This window comes from Mytilus californianus, unplaced genomic scaffold (genome assembly GCF_021869535.1).
Source record: "Mytilus californianus isolate M0D057914Y unplaced genomic scaffold, xbMytCali1.0.p SCAF_11, whole genome shotgun sequence".
Taxonomy (NCBI): domain Eukaryota; kingdom Metazoa; phylum Mollusca; class Bivalvia; order Mytilida; family Mytilidae; genus Mytilus; species Mytilus californianus.
Genome location: NW_026262593.1, coordinates 23,484,062 through 23,498,858, shown reverse-complemented (window position 1 = coordinate 23,498,858; position 14,797 = coordinate 23,484,062). Strand labels below are relative to the sequence as shown.

Below are 14,797 nucleotides of genomic sequence, written 5' to 3'. Positions count from 1 at the left end.
TCCTGACTTGGTACAGGACATTTTAAGAAAAAATGGTGGGTTGAACCTGGTTTTGTGGCTAGCCAAACCTCGTGCTTTTATGGCAATGTTAAATATAACACTAAAATGACAACATTACATGACAGGAATACAGTACAAATAAATGCAAGAACATTCAGGACAGAGAAATACACAAATAAACAATACATTAGAACATTTCGACATGTTAACCACAGAATAAAAACGAACACGTAAAACAACATAGGACAGCACACAAAAACAGCACAACAGAACCACGAACTGTCTTTCACACGACTGAATCAACGCCACAAAAGTAACGTCACAGGTAAATTTCTGAAAATTTGATACAGTTCAAGATCAAATTTGTTACTATGTCATTTGATGAATTTTATAACAATTACAAGAATAGTAATATAGAATTGTGTCGGTATTTCTTCTAAATCAAACTGTAAAACAAATAAATCGTGTACATATAGTTGCTTTAAACTAAAATCTTATAAATGAACTGGGTGATTAATTATCTTTACTTTTACATGCGAAAAGAAAATAAAAAAAAAAGAATTACAACTACAAACGATAAGCCATTTAACAATATCCAATCAGAATAACAAATACAACATCATAACTAAATACATGAATGTTGGATAAACAAATACCGTGACACGTCTTATAGCAATGCGAATTCACACTCGGCAAAACAGTCATATTCGGGAATAGATCATGTTCGGTACCTAAAAGACCAGACGACGTAAATGGTAAACCACAATCTAAGACGTGGTAAAAATGACCTTAGTTAGTTTAGACACAGACATATTGTATAGATTAACCAATTCGTGATGGTGTCCATAAAATTTACGGAGTGTCATTTTTAATCTTTCCTCCTCATAACTTTGTTGGAGCAGTTTCTGCGTAAGGAGCACACTCCTGTATATGAAGTCCGTATAGTGTGAACATGCACGAGCATAACGTATCAACTGAGATATGTAAACACCATACGATAAAGCAGAGGGTATGTTACTGCTGAGAAATGGGAAATTGATAATTGGAAAATTGAAATCGTCCCGTTTGTCATAGATTTTAGTGTGAAATCGTCCATCTGTGTCAATATTGAGGAAAAGATCAAGGTATGAAGCAGTCCTTCTAGTATCAGTAGTATCCTTAATTTCAAGTTCACTGGGATACATGAGATTTAAGTATTAGCTTAAATATGGGTTATTCAGTGGTAGGACATCATCAATATATTTGAAAGTAAAATTAAAGGATTTCGAAAGGTGCTTTTTCTGTTTGTCTTTTTGAAGGTTCTGAATGAATTCTGCTTCATACGAGTACAAAAAAAAATCGGCCAGTAGGGGTGCACAATTAGTACCCATTGGAATACCGACTGTCTGTTGAAATATCAATCCTCCAAACCCAACAAATATATTGTCGAGCAAAAAGTCCAGCATTTTGATAATATCATTTTCAGTATATTTTCTGGTAGATTTAGTGTGGTTTTTTCACAAAATAAGAATTATTATAACCAAAACAAGAAATTTGTATCTACGATTCCCATTTTAATAGAAAATGCTCTGTTTAATGAGATGGTGAAGTCGATCTTTCAATTGAGCATGGGGGATAGTAATGTAAAGCTTAGAAAAATCAAAAGTCTTAATGTTGCTGCAAAATTGCAGAGATTGTGATCTAAGATTAAGCAGTAGATCTTTAGCATTTTTGAGAATCCACATCTGGTTAACACCACTGGTAGAACATATTGAAACGCTGCCTCCCTGGTGCTAGAGTCGGCCACCAGAGAACACTGGGTCACAAACAAAAAGAGAGTAAAATGATATATAAAGTGTAAGGTTCGACGTCCACTGTTAACCGTCGGACCAAAACACGTTACAGAAAGGGAAATCGTATACTTGTGTTTATATATATATTCTCAGTTGTGAAATAAAATATCTGAATAAAATAAAGTTTCATATTTTATCAATATCAAAAAAAATAATCCTCGGCGGAGTGAATGGGTCTTGCCGGCTTTCTCACTAGTCTTGCCAGGTCCCCGGTAATGGTTGGTTTTCATATACAAACAAAACTAGTCTATAATTCAACAGTCAAGTAACAAGGTTGCCACTTATTTAGAATCTTTCTATAATCTCAATTTAAGGATATTACACCCTACTACATTATAGAAGACAACATCTTAGTATAACAAATTAAATGACATATTAATCATGTCGGAACCGCCAACAGAACACTTAATGTGCACCTTCAATATCACTTCAATAGCACCGTCACCGTCACCGGTACCGGCAACCGTATTTAGCACCGTCACCGTCACCGGCAACCGTATTTATCACCGTTACCGTCACCCGTATTTAGCACCGTCACCGGCACCGACAATCTTAAATTAAAACAAAGTTAACTTTCAACGCTTGTCTGTATTTCTCAGACATATTCCAGCTTCTATTAAAGATTGTCACTTCCCATTCTTTGTCAACCCAACACTCCATCGGTTCTGTTGTTGTTTTTGCTTTTATACTTTCGACTGACCAATGGCAGAGCTTGTTACATATTGTTTACCAATCGGCAACCATGGATCATACAAGGGACATTCCCGTAATGTTGATATTGCTTGTAAACATGGATTTATCTTCATCAATAAAGATGGGTTTTGACTTTAAATACATTAGTAGATCATTAGAAGAGTTTTATTTGAGTTTATATTCTAATAAGGTAACTACCGCGAAAATATGGAATCAGTACGTGAAATAAAACTTCTTAACAAACTAACATACACAAATCTGTCGTATCATTAAAACAACATCCAAAATAACAAATTACAAGTCTGACATTACTTGCAACATTAGACATCTCACTAACATCTATCATTTATCCTCAATAATTTCAAGAAACTATACAGACATAGGTTTACTATAAAAAGAGGGAAAAGCCGGCAATACAATATATCATCACAATATTTTTGAAGGCCATCCTTTACTGTAGAAAGAATAGTAGTCAGTACTTTAGAAATATGTTTAGTCGAACATTTTGATGATTCAGCTCTGTATCGTTCTTTATATGGAGTTTTGTGAAGTTTTGGTATCCAGTATAATGACGGTAAATTTTCTTCGTTTTCTTTGATGGTGATACCAAAAGAAAGAAGGACAGATTTGTGATTTTGTAAAATTTCATCCTTTGTAAATGATGTTAAAGAATATGTAGGATTACCAGTTGTGCTGTTTATTCCAAGCTCTGTTGTGAGACATTGCAAATAATGGCTTTTACATATGAAGACAATATTATTGGAGGCTTTATTTGCTGGAACAACGACATATTTGTCATGCAAAGAGGATAAAGCATCCACAACCTCCGGATTCTTGAAAGGGTTAGAAACCCTTGTGCTCATAGTACATCGTAGTTTCTAAATGCGCGTCTGCATGCGTGATCGAATAGCTTTGATCCATTAAGACAAATTTTTTGGTCCCTTTGCTAACAACTCTCTTAGATGTTCATTGGTAACGATGCCAAGGTAGCCAGTAATAACATGATCAGCTGGACTATAATTGTATTGTGAATATGCACATGAGCAATCCGGTGGTTTGGATTTCACATTTTTGATGTTAAAGGCCTCTAAAACTCTCTTGTGATTGAAAATATTGGATTCAATAGACTTGGTGTAAGTATAAGAAATTAAAGTGTAGCTTTATTTTTGAAGTAATCAGGTATAGTTTTTTGTACAAATTTCTGGTGGAAAATATTGCTAATATTAAAAGCATCTAAATCTTTATTGGCGAATTCTACCTTAAACAAATACGTTTTTCTTCATTTTTGGATGTAGTTGATACGGGTTTGAATATTCTATAGTTAGTAATGTCCATGATTATTGCAACTAATCTATACAAAACAGAATTAGAATCAATAACGGAAGTATTTTGGTCCTCTTGAAATAGTAAATAAAGTTTAGATAATGGAATGGAGTATAATTTAGTTCTGATATGGTGAATTCCTAAAGGTTTTTGAACAGACGTTAACAGACTATCAATTGTCACGGTTTGAACATCAAAGTGAGTCCCCAGGCACCGGGACAAAAATCCAATACCGGTAGTTTCATGAGTCGTTGGAATGAAATTTTGTTCAACTGTTCAATCCGGCTACTTCAACTGTTACTTTCTTTTACGACCACAAATTACAAACACATTGAAAATGAAATATTCGATATCTTCAACAGTAGTCACATTTCACGGGACGATTTACTACGAATAAAACGTCGCCTCGAAGACATCGAAAAAATTGAACAATCAAAACATAGGGGAAAAAAAGGAAGACATTTCAAAGAGATAAAGTTCACACTGCCTGTTCCTTCACCTCAGCATACTAATGATATAAATACTACAATCCCTAAAGCCCCTAGAAAAAGAAAATTTAAAAGACGGAAACAAAAGAATGAAAGTATTGTTGTGAATTTGTCATATAAAGAACTGACATGTGCTGAAGAATTTCTTTTATGTAACAGTTTAAACTTCTGTCCTATCTCATCAAATGAAAATAACTTTCAGCTAGACGAGGATTTAGACCAATTCACTAGACGTTTACGTTTGAAAGATTTTTTCTACAAAAGAGACAAGAAACATCTTGAGGAAGCCGGATGAACAGATTCAGATAATGAGGACAATGAGGAAGATACGCCCATCCCGAAATTTAGGAATAAAAGTTCTTGGAAACCACCAAAAAGTAGAACCAAAAAGTAGAAACGAAAACTTGGGAGTCATTTATTAACTACGTGAGGTCTGACATAAAAACCTGCATAACAAAGAAAAGACATTATAATTTATCAAAATCAGAAAGTATCGCATTGAAAACATTTAAAGAACAAGAGGATATTGTAATACAACCCGTCGACAAAGGGGGCGCTGTGGTTGTTATGAATAAAACAGATTACGTAATAGAGGGGAATCGTCAACTGTCAAACTCCAATTTTTACAAGCAATTAACCACTGATCCAACACAAAATACTTTTTGAAAGATCAACACCACCCTTCAAGAAATGTACGACCAAAAGTATATCGATAATGACACCTATAAATATCTTCGACCGCTTGAGAACGAAGCCAAGGCGGGCAGATTCTATATGTTGCCTTAAAAACACAAAATTGGCAATTCAGGTCGACCAATTGTTTCAGCATATAGTCACCCAACTGAAAAGATATCTGAATTTATAGACCATCACTTAAGACCTCATGTTAAAGAACTCCCTTCTTACATTCAAGATACGACTGATTATTTAAAGACAAAGGAAATCCTTAATCCTTTACCAAACAATACTATACTCGCATCCATGGGCGTGTCTTCTTTATATACAATTCTAATATGACGTGCTGCTTTCGCTTTGTAAACAACACCGTGATAAAATACTCGATATATCTATACTTAGCGCAGACTCAGAGATATACATAATAATGGATGTTACAAAATACCTCCTACTTATATCCACATGTATCGGAACCTATTTAAAAATTGCAATAGAAAAATGACTACAGAACTTCTATTCTTATTCGGATGCATAACAAAAAGAATTAATGCACTAGAGCTCAGAGAAATCTATAAAACAAAAATAAAATAAAATTCCGCGAAAGTCCATTAATGCTTTTGGCGCATTTAAGTCATTTCAAAACATGACGTCATACAAATGAAATCGCTAAAGCTGAAGGTTTTCCGTTACGTGAACCATCGAAGTTCGTATAAAATTGCATTAAAATGGATTTTTGAGGTAGGGTTTGTTTTATTTTCTATCCTATTGCATTATTTGCATATTAACGAATTTCAGTAAGTCAACATGGCGGCTCCTTAGTTACGAAATGTCAACTTAGGATTTGACGGTAGCTTACGAGAAAAACAAGTTAATAAAAAATGGCAAATGTAGGATTTGATAATTAAAAGAACTAAACGCATTTTTTCTGGCGGTTATTTACGAAATAATTCATGCAAGCTACAGATTTATTAGAATGTTATAGCTTTATCTAACAGGGAGTAAAAAGGAACAACCACACACATGGCGAACCCACCCCCGCTCAGGATAAAATTCGAATATCACGGCCCAGGCCATGTGTAAATTTCCAACAAATCTATGGCTTCCATGAATTATTTCTTAAATATACCACAAGACGAAGGAAAAGCAGCGTGTGAGAGGTATGGAACAATATGTATATATATATATAAATTGCCTAACAATGTAATTTTAACATACTTTTTAGTATATAAATATCAAAATGTTAAAAATATTTACAATATATATATATGTATAAATTGCCTAACAATGTAATTTTAACACACTTTTTAGTATATGAATATTAAAATGTTAAAAATATTTACAATATACATATATATATAAATTGCCTAACAATGTAAATTTAACACGATATTTAGTATGCAAATATAAAAATGTTAAAAATATTTACGATGCGATAAAAAAATTAACGCAATATTTCGCTAGACAAACTAGCTTCATCGAGCTTGCATCTATCTAGGTGAAATCGGATGTATAATTATATATAATAAAATCGTTTAAACTATAACACAAGTTTCCATACGTTTCGGCCATTACGGCCTTCTAAATTGAAATAACAGTTATATCGCTTGTATACATTACGTTACAATAACTTCTATGACGTTCATTTGCCGCGCTATTTTCTTTTTTATAATTTTTTTTACTATCGTTCGTTCATAATGTTCAGTCCGTAAGGCTCTAAAGTTTTTGATTTTTTAATCCAAAAGGCTTCTTTGGTTTTTCGGTAAATTTCTGTACCAAATACTCATTCTATTGCAGTGACTTTTAGATTTTTCATCGAATGGTTATGTTGAATGAAGTGGTTTGCTACTGGATCGTCTGTTTTGTTTGTTATTATTTTTGAAAAGTTCAATAACATCCTTTGATACACTGTATCGCCTGTTTGTCCTACATATAGAAGTTTTTCGCATTTTGTACAGTTTACGCTACGCCCACAGTTTTACAGTCAATTTGTTCCTGAATGGTATATTCTTTTCTGGTGTTATCACAGAATACTTTGGTTTCATTAATGTGTGAACATAATACACAATTTTCCCGCATGTACAAATGCGAAAAACTTATATATGTACGACACACAGGCGATACACTGTATCAAAGGATGTTATCAAACTATTACTATTATATTAACCTTACCTGGATTTTCAAATTGGACGTTTGAGCGAAATTTCCTGTAATACTTTTATATGAATTAAGAAAATATTTTTAAAAAGTAAGAATACAGAGCAAGATTTGTCGATGATTTCATGACCGTTTCACCTAACGACAAGCCTTGTATAGACTTTGCCTATTACTTGACTGAAACTTACATCACAGACGAATCGTTGTTTCCCCCTTATCTCTGGGCCGCAGTTCCATCTACGTCAAAACGTACAAACAATGGACCCGAATCATTTCATGTTCATTATAATGAGCAATTTTATCATAATCTGTGACTTGCATCAAAATTCGGAGTTTGAATATTGATGCACCTCAGAGCCGAACAGACACGGAAAAGGAACATAATCTCCTCGACATGCATTCGTGGTACTGTCAGCAGGAAATAACGAGGGATTTTTATGTCAGAAGCCTAGGATATAAATTTCAAGCCGAATGACTTGTAAATAATGCCGTTATTAACTTCTTTTTTTATGAACTATATCTTGCTCGAAATCGTACGTCCACCTCCCGGTGGTGAGCAGGGGTAACAGGTTATATCTGGCGAACGGAAAAGGCACTCCTTCATCATCCTTTATGTTTATTTTCCGCTCGAATGTCCTATGCTTATTTTTATTTTCGCTCAAATGTCCTAAAATTTTGGCGCTCAAAAATTAATGTCCTTTACTTTGGCTCTCAAACGTCCTTTTTTCATCGTTCAAATGTCCGGCCATATTGCTCAGATGTCCATTGCTGACTTCAAGGAGACGTGAACAATATTGTCAGGAATATGACAGTTGTTTTCTATTCGTTAGATGTGTTTGAGCTTTTGATTTTGCCATTTGATATAGGACTTACGTTTTTAATTTCCCTTGGAGTTCGGTATTTTTGTTATTGTACTTTTTAAAAGGACAACCGATAACGGGTTCTTTTAAATATTTGATTATTTATACATTTATTCCATAATTTTTCTTTCTTAAATCTTTTCTTTTGCAATCCTTTCTCCTAATTATATATATACGAAATGATTCATATCATAAACCTTTTACTGCATGTTTGACAATATTTGTATGACATGTGTGGTTATTTCCTAGGTCATAACGAACTCTTACAGTATTTATTATACACAACAATGTATGTCGTGAACTGAATGACTTACATTTAAATAGGCTAAGGAATTGATAAGAAGTCATTGTCAGAGTGGGTGTTAGGAGTAGCATTGTCAAAATGATTTTCTCCTACTTAAATATATGTACATGGATATGTATAGTGCAGATTGCGCGAGGTAAAGTTGTTTAATGTATAATTTGCACATGTATAAGACGGAAATAAAACCAACACTCCCATATGTCAATCTTGTATGATTCAGTTTTAGCAAAACATTTTCAAAAAAGAGGACGAGAAATTATGAATTATAGATAATATATTGTAAACCATTTTATCAAAATTTAGAATTTTTCTAAATATATAAAATAACTAAATGTATATCAAATTAGGAGATTGTTCTGATTGTCAATTATACATTTATATACCAGAGTCCAAATGGCATGGATTAAAAAAAAATATAGCTCACCGTACGGCATTCAACAATGAGCAAAACCAATTCCGTATAGTCAGATAGAAAATGCCCTGGCATGACAAAATATGAAACAATTCAAAAAATACAAAAACAACGACTTTTTCATGACAAATTAATAGACAAAAAACTAATATGACGGACAGCAACTAACAACTACCACATAAATAGAGACTTCTGACTTGGGACATGTGACAGGGTTAAACATGTTTACATGTGTGAGTAATTCAACTCTCCCTTAATTTGTAACAGTGGTGTAACATATTTCATTCATCAAATTGGCACGAATCTTTTAATACATAATGTTCTTTAAAACAAAAATATTAGTCAGTACAAATCCAACCGAATTAGTGTAAATATGTATTAGTTTAAGCTCTATTCCCCCTAATCTTATACCGAGGCGGTATCATGCCCAAACTTATGAAATACTGTTACTTCAGAAAGGAGAAGGTCCGGTAAGGGCTAGTTTTGGCCTAAAATTCGAAGTACATCTGATGAAAGATTTTTTGACATTTTTTAAACACTTAAGTGTCTACTGCAATAGATTCAATCAGTTTATGTAAAAGATTTGAACTGATTTGGTCATGAAAGACGCTCAAATTCAAGCTTAAATATAAAAAATCTATCAAATATGCTATAAAACGTCACTTTTCAAATGGTTTTTGTCCAAAATGTAAGTGGCCGCATTCGTGTTCAGTCTCAACCTTTATATATGTTATGTATTATCATCAAATACAACATATATTTAATTATTAAGACTGAACACAAATGCGGCCAATTCCATTTTAGACAAAAAACGTCTTAAAATTAGCTCAAATGCTAAAATTGTGAAAATTTCAGTAATTTTGTATGAATTTATGATGTTAGTAAATGATGCATGTGCAATGTATTGTCAAAAAACAGCCTATATTTATGTATCAAAAGTATTCTACTTTCCAATGAATAGCAAAAAGTTTACATTATTACAAATTCGTAAAAATGCTATATTGTGGGGCCAAAATGGGGTCTTACCGGGCCTACTCCTTTGTTATTTTTGGGGTTGTTGCAAAATTGAATAAAAATTGCGAGATTAATTATTACGATTTCGGGTAATACTGCATTCAAATAATGCCATCTAAATTTAAAATGCGAGTTTTTAATTTAAGCAAAATCTGTTCCGCAATCATTGCAATACAGGCGAGTCTGGTGATAGCTATAGGTTATCCTTCTGTCCGGTACATATACACCCTCCAAATACTTTCGTTTAAATGTAACGACATAAAATGGCGTCCGCTATACATGTAGCTTAGGTCAAAAACTGGCAAAACAAATTTATTACGTACACGTTACATTATTTCAATAATATAAAGAAAAAAAATCAATTTTATTGGATGGTTGTTATGTACTAAATTTCGTGAATATACCGTGAAAATGATATTGGGCTGTTCAAGAATCGGCATTCAGTATACATGCGTGTTTTTATTTCTTTTCTAAAAACGGAGTAAGATTCGTCAGTTCCTTTTTTTCTGTTGTTTTTTCTTTCTTTCTTAAAATAATACAATATACATTTCTGAAATTACTATACCGGTACAGTAAACTTTAATTCATTTCATTGCCTTGCAACACAAGAAGTCTCCATTAAAAAAAAAGAAAAAAAAGCGGTATATGAAACATATTCACAATAGTTCTTTGGGTTTATAAAACGCAACAAAAACATAGAAAGCACTTTTTTTTCTTTCCTTCTTTCTTATTTTATAGTAAATATTCATCAGTTTTATTAATATTTTCTTATTTGTATTCGTTAAATACGTACTAAGGACGAGAACAAAGTAAAAGGAGTTAGTTCAAAGCCTAGAATTACTCTACAATATAATGCATGCATCAATCTTGTAAACATAAAGCTAAAACAAAAAATTAATAATATTTTGATCGTGTCGTTACATAGTATGTACTAAGTTGCCATGTCGGACTTTTATTCAGGTTGTGTGAGTTAATTGGTCGCAGTTTACACATCAATAACCTTTAGAATGTGTCAAATACTGCAATATGCAAGGATTCTTTAAACAGTTTGTGAAAAATTCTTTACTTGACTAAAGGTTATACTTTACAGTGTTTACTTAACCAACAATTGTATAACTAAAATAGGCAGAGGACGACGGACTTTTTAGAAAAGCTTTTACTTTTAACGGCCATCGCGGTTATTCCTAAAAGTAACATAAAGAACGAGCTAATTATCAATACTATTATCGTCTTATCTGGTGTCCTAGTTTCTGTTATATAAATGTATTCCAAGAAAAGGATTATTAAAATTACATTTGCCGCGCGAAAATTTATTTTCACTTTTGTACACATTCGTATCCTCAAATATCCTGCATTTCATGTTGAAGAATATTCATTTTCATCCTGTCTTGTGCAAAGTCATGTATTTTCAGTTTTACCAGGCCAAGTTAGTCATTGTCAAAATCCTCCTGTCCCTCCACCTAGAGAAATCAAATGGGTGTCCCCTTATAAGATTGAATAATTAATATTCCTCGTTGTGCTTTTATTCCTGGAACTTTTAATGTGAACTCAGCAATAATTTTTATTAATATAAACACACAACAGTAAAGTATTCAAATTTATTTCGGCATGTAAGCAAAGCGTTAGATATTTTATTCTATTAACAAATGAAACAGTCGAAGGTTTTTGCAATTCCCAGATTGCGTTGGAAGGAGTATTGAATATATAACACACTGAATTGAACATTTGTATACGATTTAAAAACACAAATAGCATAGGTCAAAATATACCCCAGCAAAGTTGAAATAGTTGAAATAATATGCTGATAATTTTTTTATATCAGTAAAGTTGTTGCCAAATACGTATAAAAGCATACCTAATAAAAAAATACGGTTGTATATGAAATAAGGAGGACTTTTGTTTTGAGAATTGAGAATTAAATAAATCAAACTGGATATCTACTTGATTGTATGAAGTATACAATATTATTATCATATTTCTTTAAATGTTAACACTGTGCAGCTATCCGAAAAACACATAACAAAAACCTAATGAATGAACAGCTCAAATATCACTAAGAATAGGGATAAACGGAAATGCTTCGGACGGGTTTAACAGTACCTACTCAACTAATGACACCATCGCACTACCCATGTTAAAATTCATGACCTGTACATAGTGTTTGTCGGTGGTAAAACTGTGAATTTGAGATGAAGAACAACAATAAAAGCGTTGTTTCTTTACTTTTTGTGTGTTTTGTTATGTGTGTACTGAATTTGTGTCATGGATGTAAAACCTATTCTTTCTTTTCTTTTATACACAACATTTGAGGGTATTTCATGTTCCTTGATATTCCTTGCACAAATTTTACAAAAATATTTTGTATGCTTGATTTTATTTATATTGTTTTCAATTGCAACAGGTGCCTTAGATAACAGAGGAACGAAATTTTTGGTAGCATTTATGGATAACAAAATCACAAACAAGGATATACCGCCAGAATTGTTTATAACAACGGATAGTAAACAACTTGTTCATGTTAATATTTCTTCACCAGGTTTTCACCACTCTTCACGACTTCATGAAACATTTACTGTGAAGCAGGGCCAAGTTCACCTAACTCAGCTCGATCTGAGTTATCGATTGAACCATACGCAATTAGCAAAGAAAGCAATACTAATCAAATCAGACCATGAAATTGTTGTGTATGGTGTTAACCGAGAACTACATTCCGATGATGGTTATCTTGCCTTACCTGTTGATGCGTTAGGCAAAGAATATTACACCATTTCATATTCTCCTTCTTACTACTATACCCTTTTTACAGTCATCGGGACCGCTCATCATACAAATGTTGCTATACAGTTACCGAATACGCCTGGTCTGAATGTTACTTTAAAGGGAATCACCTATCACCAAAATCAATGGATAAATCTGACTTTAAATAAATATAGTACCTTGGAGATCAGTTCCGTGGCAGATTTAACCGGAAGTCATATTATATCCGATAAGCCAGTAGGAGTTTTAAGTGGTAACAAAAAAGCAGTAGTAGGTAACACCGGTGGATCACGTGACCATCTTGTTGAAATGTTACTTCCGGTAGACTCCTGGGGGAAAAATTTTGCCACAGTCCCTATTCCTGAGAGATTTAACGTAGGCGATATATTTAAGTTTGTGGCAAGTAAAGACAATACTGTAATTACTGTAACTGGCATGGACCAAGGCGTTCCATTCAACGAAAAATTTACTATTGCTAAAGCCGGACAATCTGTTCAAAAACATTATAGCTCAGGCTTGTACTCTCATGTTGTCTCGGACAAACCTATTTCCTTGTATCAGTTTTCTCTGACGCAGAAGGGTGGCCCTGATCACGCCGATCCTTCATTGATCACTATTCCACCAATTGAACAATATGCTGCCCATTATACATTTACTACTCCCGAATATTCAAAAGGAAACTATACAAATTATTTCATGTTTATTATAAATGGTAATCAGAGAAATGGCCTCAGACTAGATAATCATCCGTTACCTAGCAACACAACATACCATCAGATACCCGGAAGTAACCTAGTCGCTGGGTATGTCAGGATATCTGTCGGTACACATACTGTGAATCATATTAATGACACAGCGGTCATTGGCGGAATACTGTTTGGCAAGGCAAAATTAGAGTCGTACGGATTTCCTGTTGGACTTTTGCTTACACCAGTTAATTCTGTAAGTATATATTATACCTTATCGAAATATAACATTAAATGCTACGGTATGGGTTTTGCTCAATGTTGAAGGCCGTATACAGTCACGCATAGTTGTTAACTTCTATGTAATTTGCTCTCTGGTGGAGAGTTGTCTCATTGGCAATTATACCAAATCTTCTTATTTTTATATTTTGATCGCATTATAAGTCAGTGCGTGCTATTGTCCTTTACACTGGTTCCCGCGATAAGATTTATCGAATTACAATTGTTTTTGGATGACTGACAGAATGAAATTATCCAAAGATAGATAAGAACATCTGTAAGTATTAGATACACCTAGAGGGCGTCAGCCCTAATGGGTGTATTTAATTTACACCAAGATATTATTGTCAATGCAGAATGTTAGTTTTCAATAATTTAGGACGTTTTTTTAGTGATTTGATCATATGTTATTGAAAAGCATGAGAAATGCAGGGTATCCAATGTCATTTAACGGCATCTTGGTGTAAATACACTTTATCATCCTTTTTCAGTATTACGACAAAAGTACAAATTAATTATAGCGATGTTAGATCATCTAAATATAATACGGTGATAATTATGTAGAACTTTGAACCGCCATGGTATTCCGAATCGCGATGGTCACGCTGAAGTGCGATAGCTGGACGCTGCATTGCGATGGTATCATTGTGACGCCATAACCATGTTATAAGACAAAAACGGCAGACCATTACACATCAGTATGACCATCGCACTTCAGCCTCCCCATCGCACTTCCGAATCCTACAAATATATCTAAATTGGAATCTATTTTCCAAAATCAGCTGATTGAACATACTAAAAAAGCAAATGGTTTCCTAGAAATCTTATTTGTGTAAATTGTGGGTGGATAACTTGGCACATTATAGAGCTGCGTTGTTTCATTTTTGGGTAGGGTTTTGTAAAGTAATATTTTCCTATTGCTGTTAATTGTTAGTGTGGTTGTTTTATATAGGCCCGTTTTACTGCATAATTGTAAAAAGTTTACAACTCAAAATAATCAAATTCTAATTTATTCATATAGCAAAAACACTGCAGACATCTGATTTTATTCCGTTTTTTTAAATATCGAAAGGGTGAATTACATAAATAAGCATAATCTGCAATGAAGATATAAAGCATAAATTTATTAAATGATTTCAAAGCTCTAATGTTTAGTATATACTTTTTTATATAAATGTTAATTGTGATCATGATCATACTGATCTTTTAAGGTATAAATGGTGAAAATGTTTTGAAAATAATGCATGAGATCGATAACTTTGATTGCCTGATATTGGTTTTAAACGCCACTTTCAACACTCTTGGCTATTTCGTGGCGGT

The 14,797-nt window shown here is 33.2% G+C and overlaps 1 protein-coding gene across 2 annotated transcripts in view; it reads left to right on the top strand.

The window, feature by feature from the left end:
• Positions 1–14,797, top strand: part of LOC127719750 (IgGFc-binding protein-like) — a 53,829-nt gene that overhangs the window by 23,247 nt on the left and 15,785 nt on the right. Inside the window, exon 1 of one of the 2 annotated variants that reach the window (XM_052225995.1) lies at positions 12,183–13,454. The exons of the other annotated variant lie outside the window; for it this stretch is intronic. Within the exon in view, the coding sequence (XP_052081955.1) occupies positions 12,198–13,454 (1,257 nt within the window). The 5' untranslated portion in view covers positions 12,183–12,197. Of the gene's footprint in view, positions 1–12,182; positions 13,455–14,797 lie in introns of those variants that run through there. 2 annotated transcript variants of the gene reach the window in all.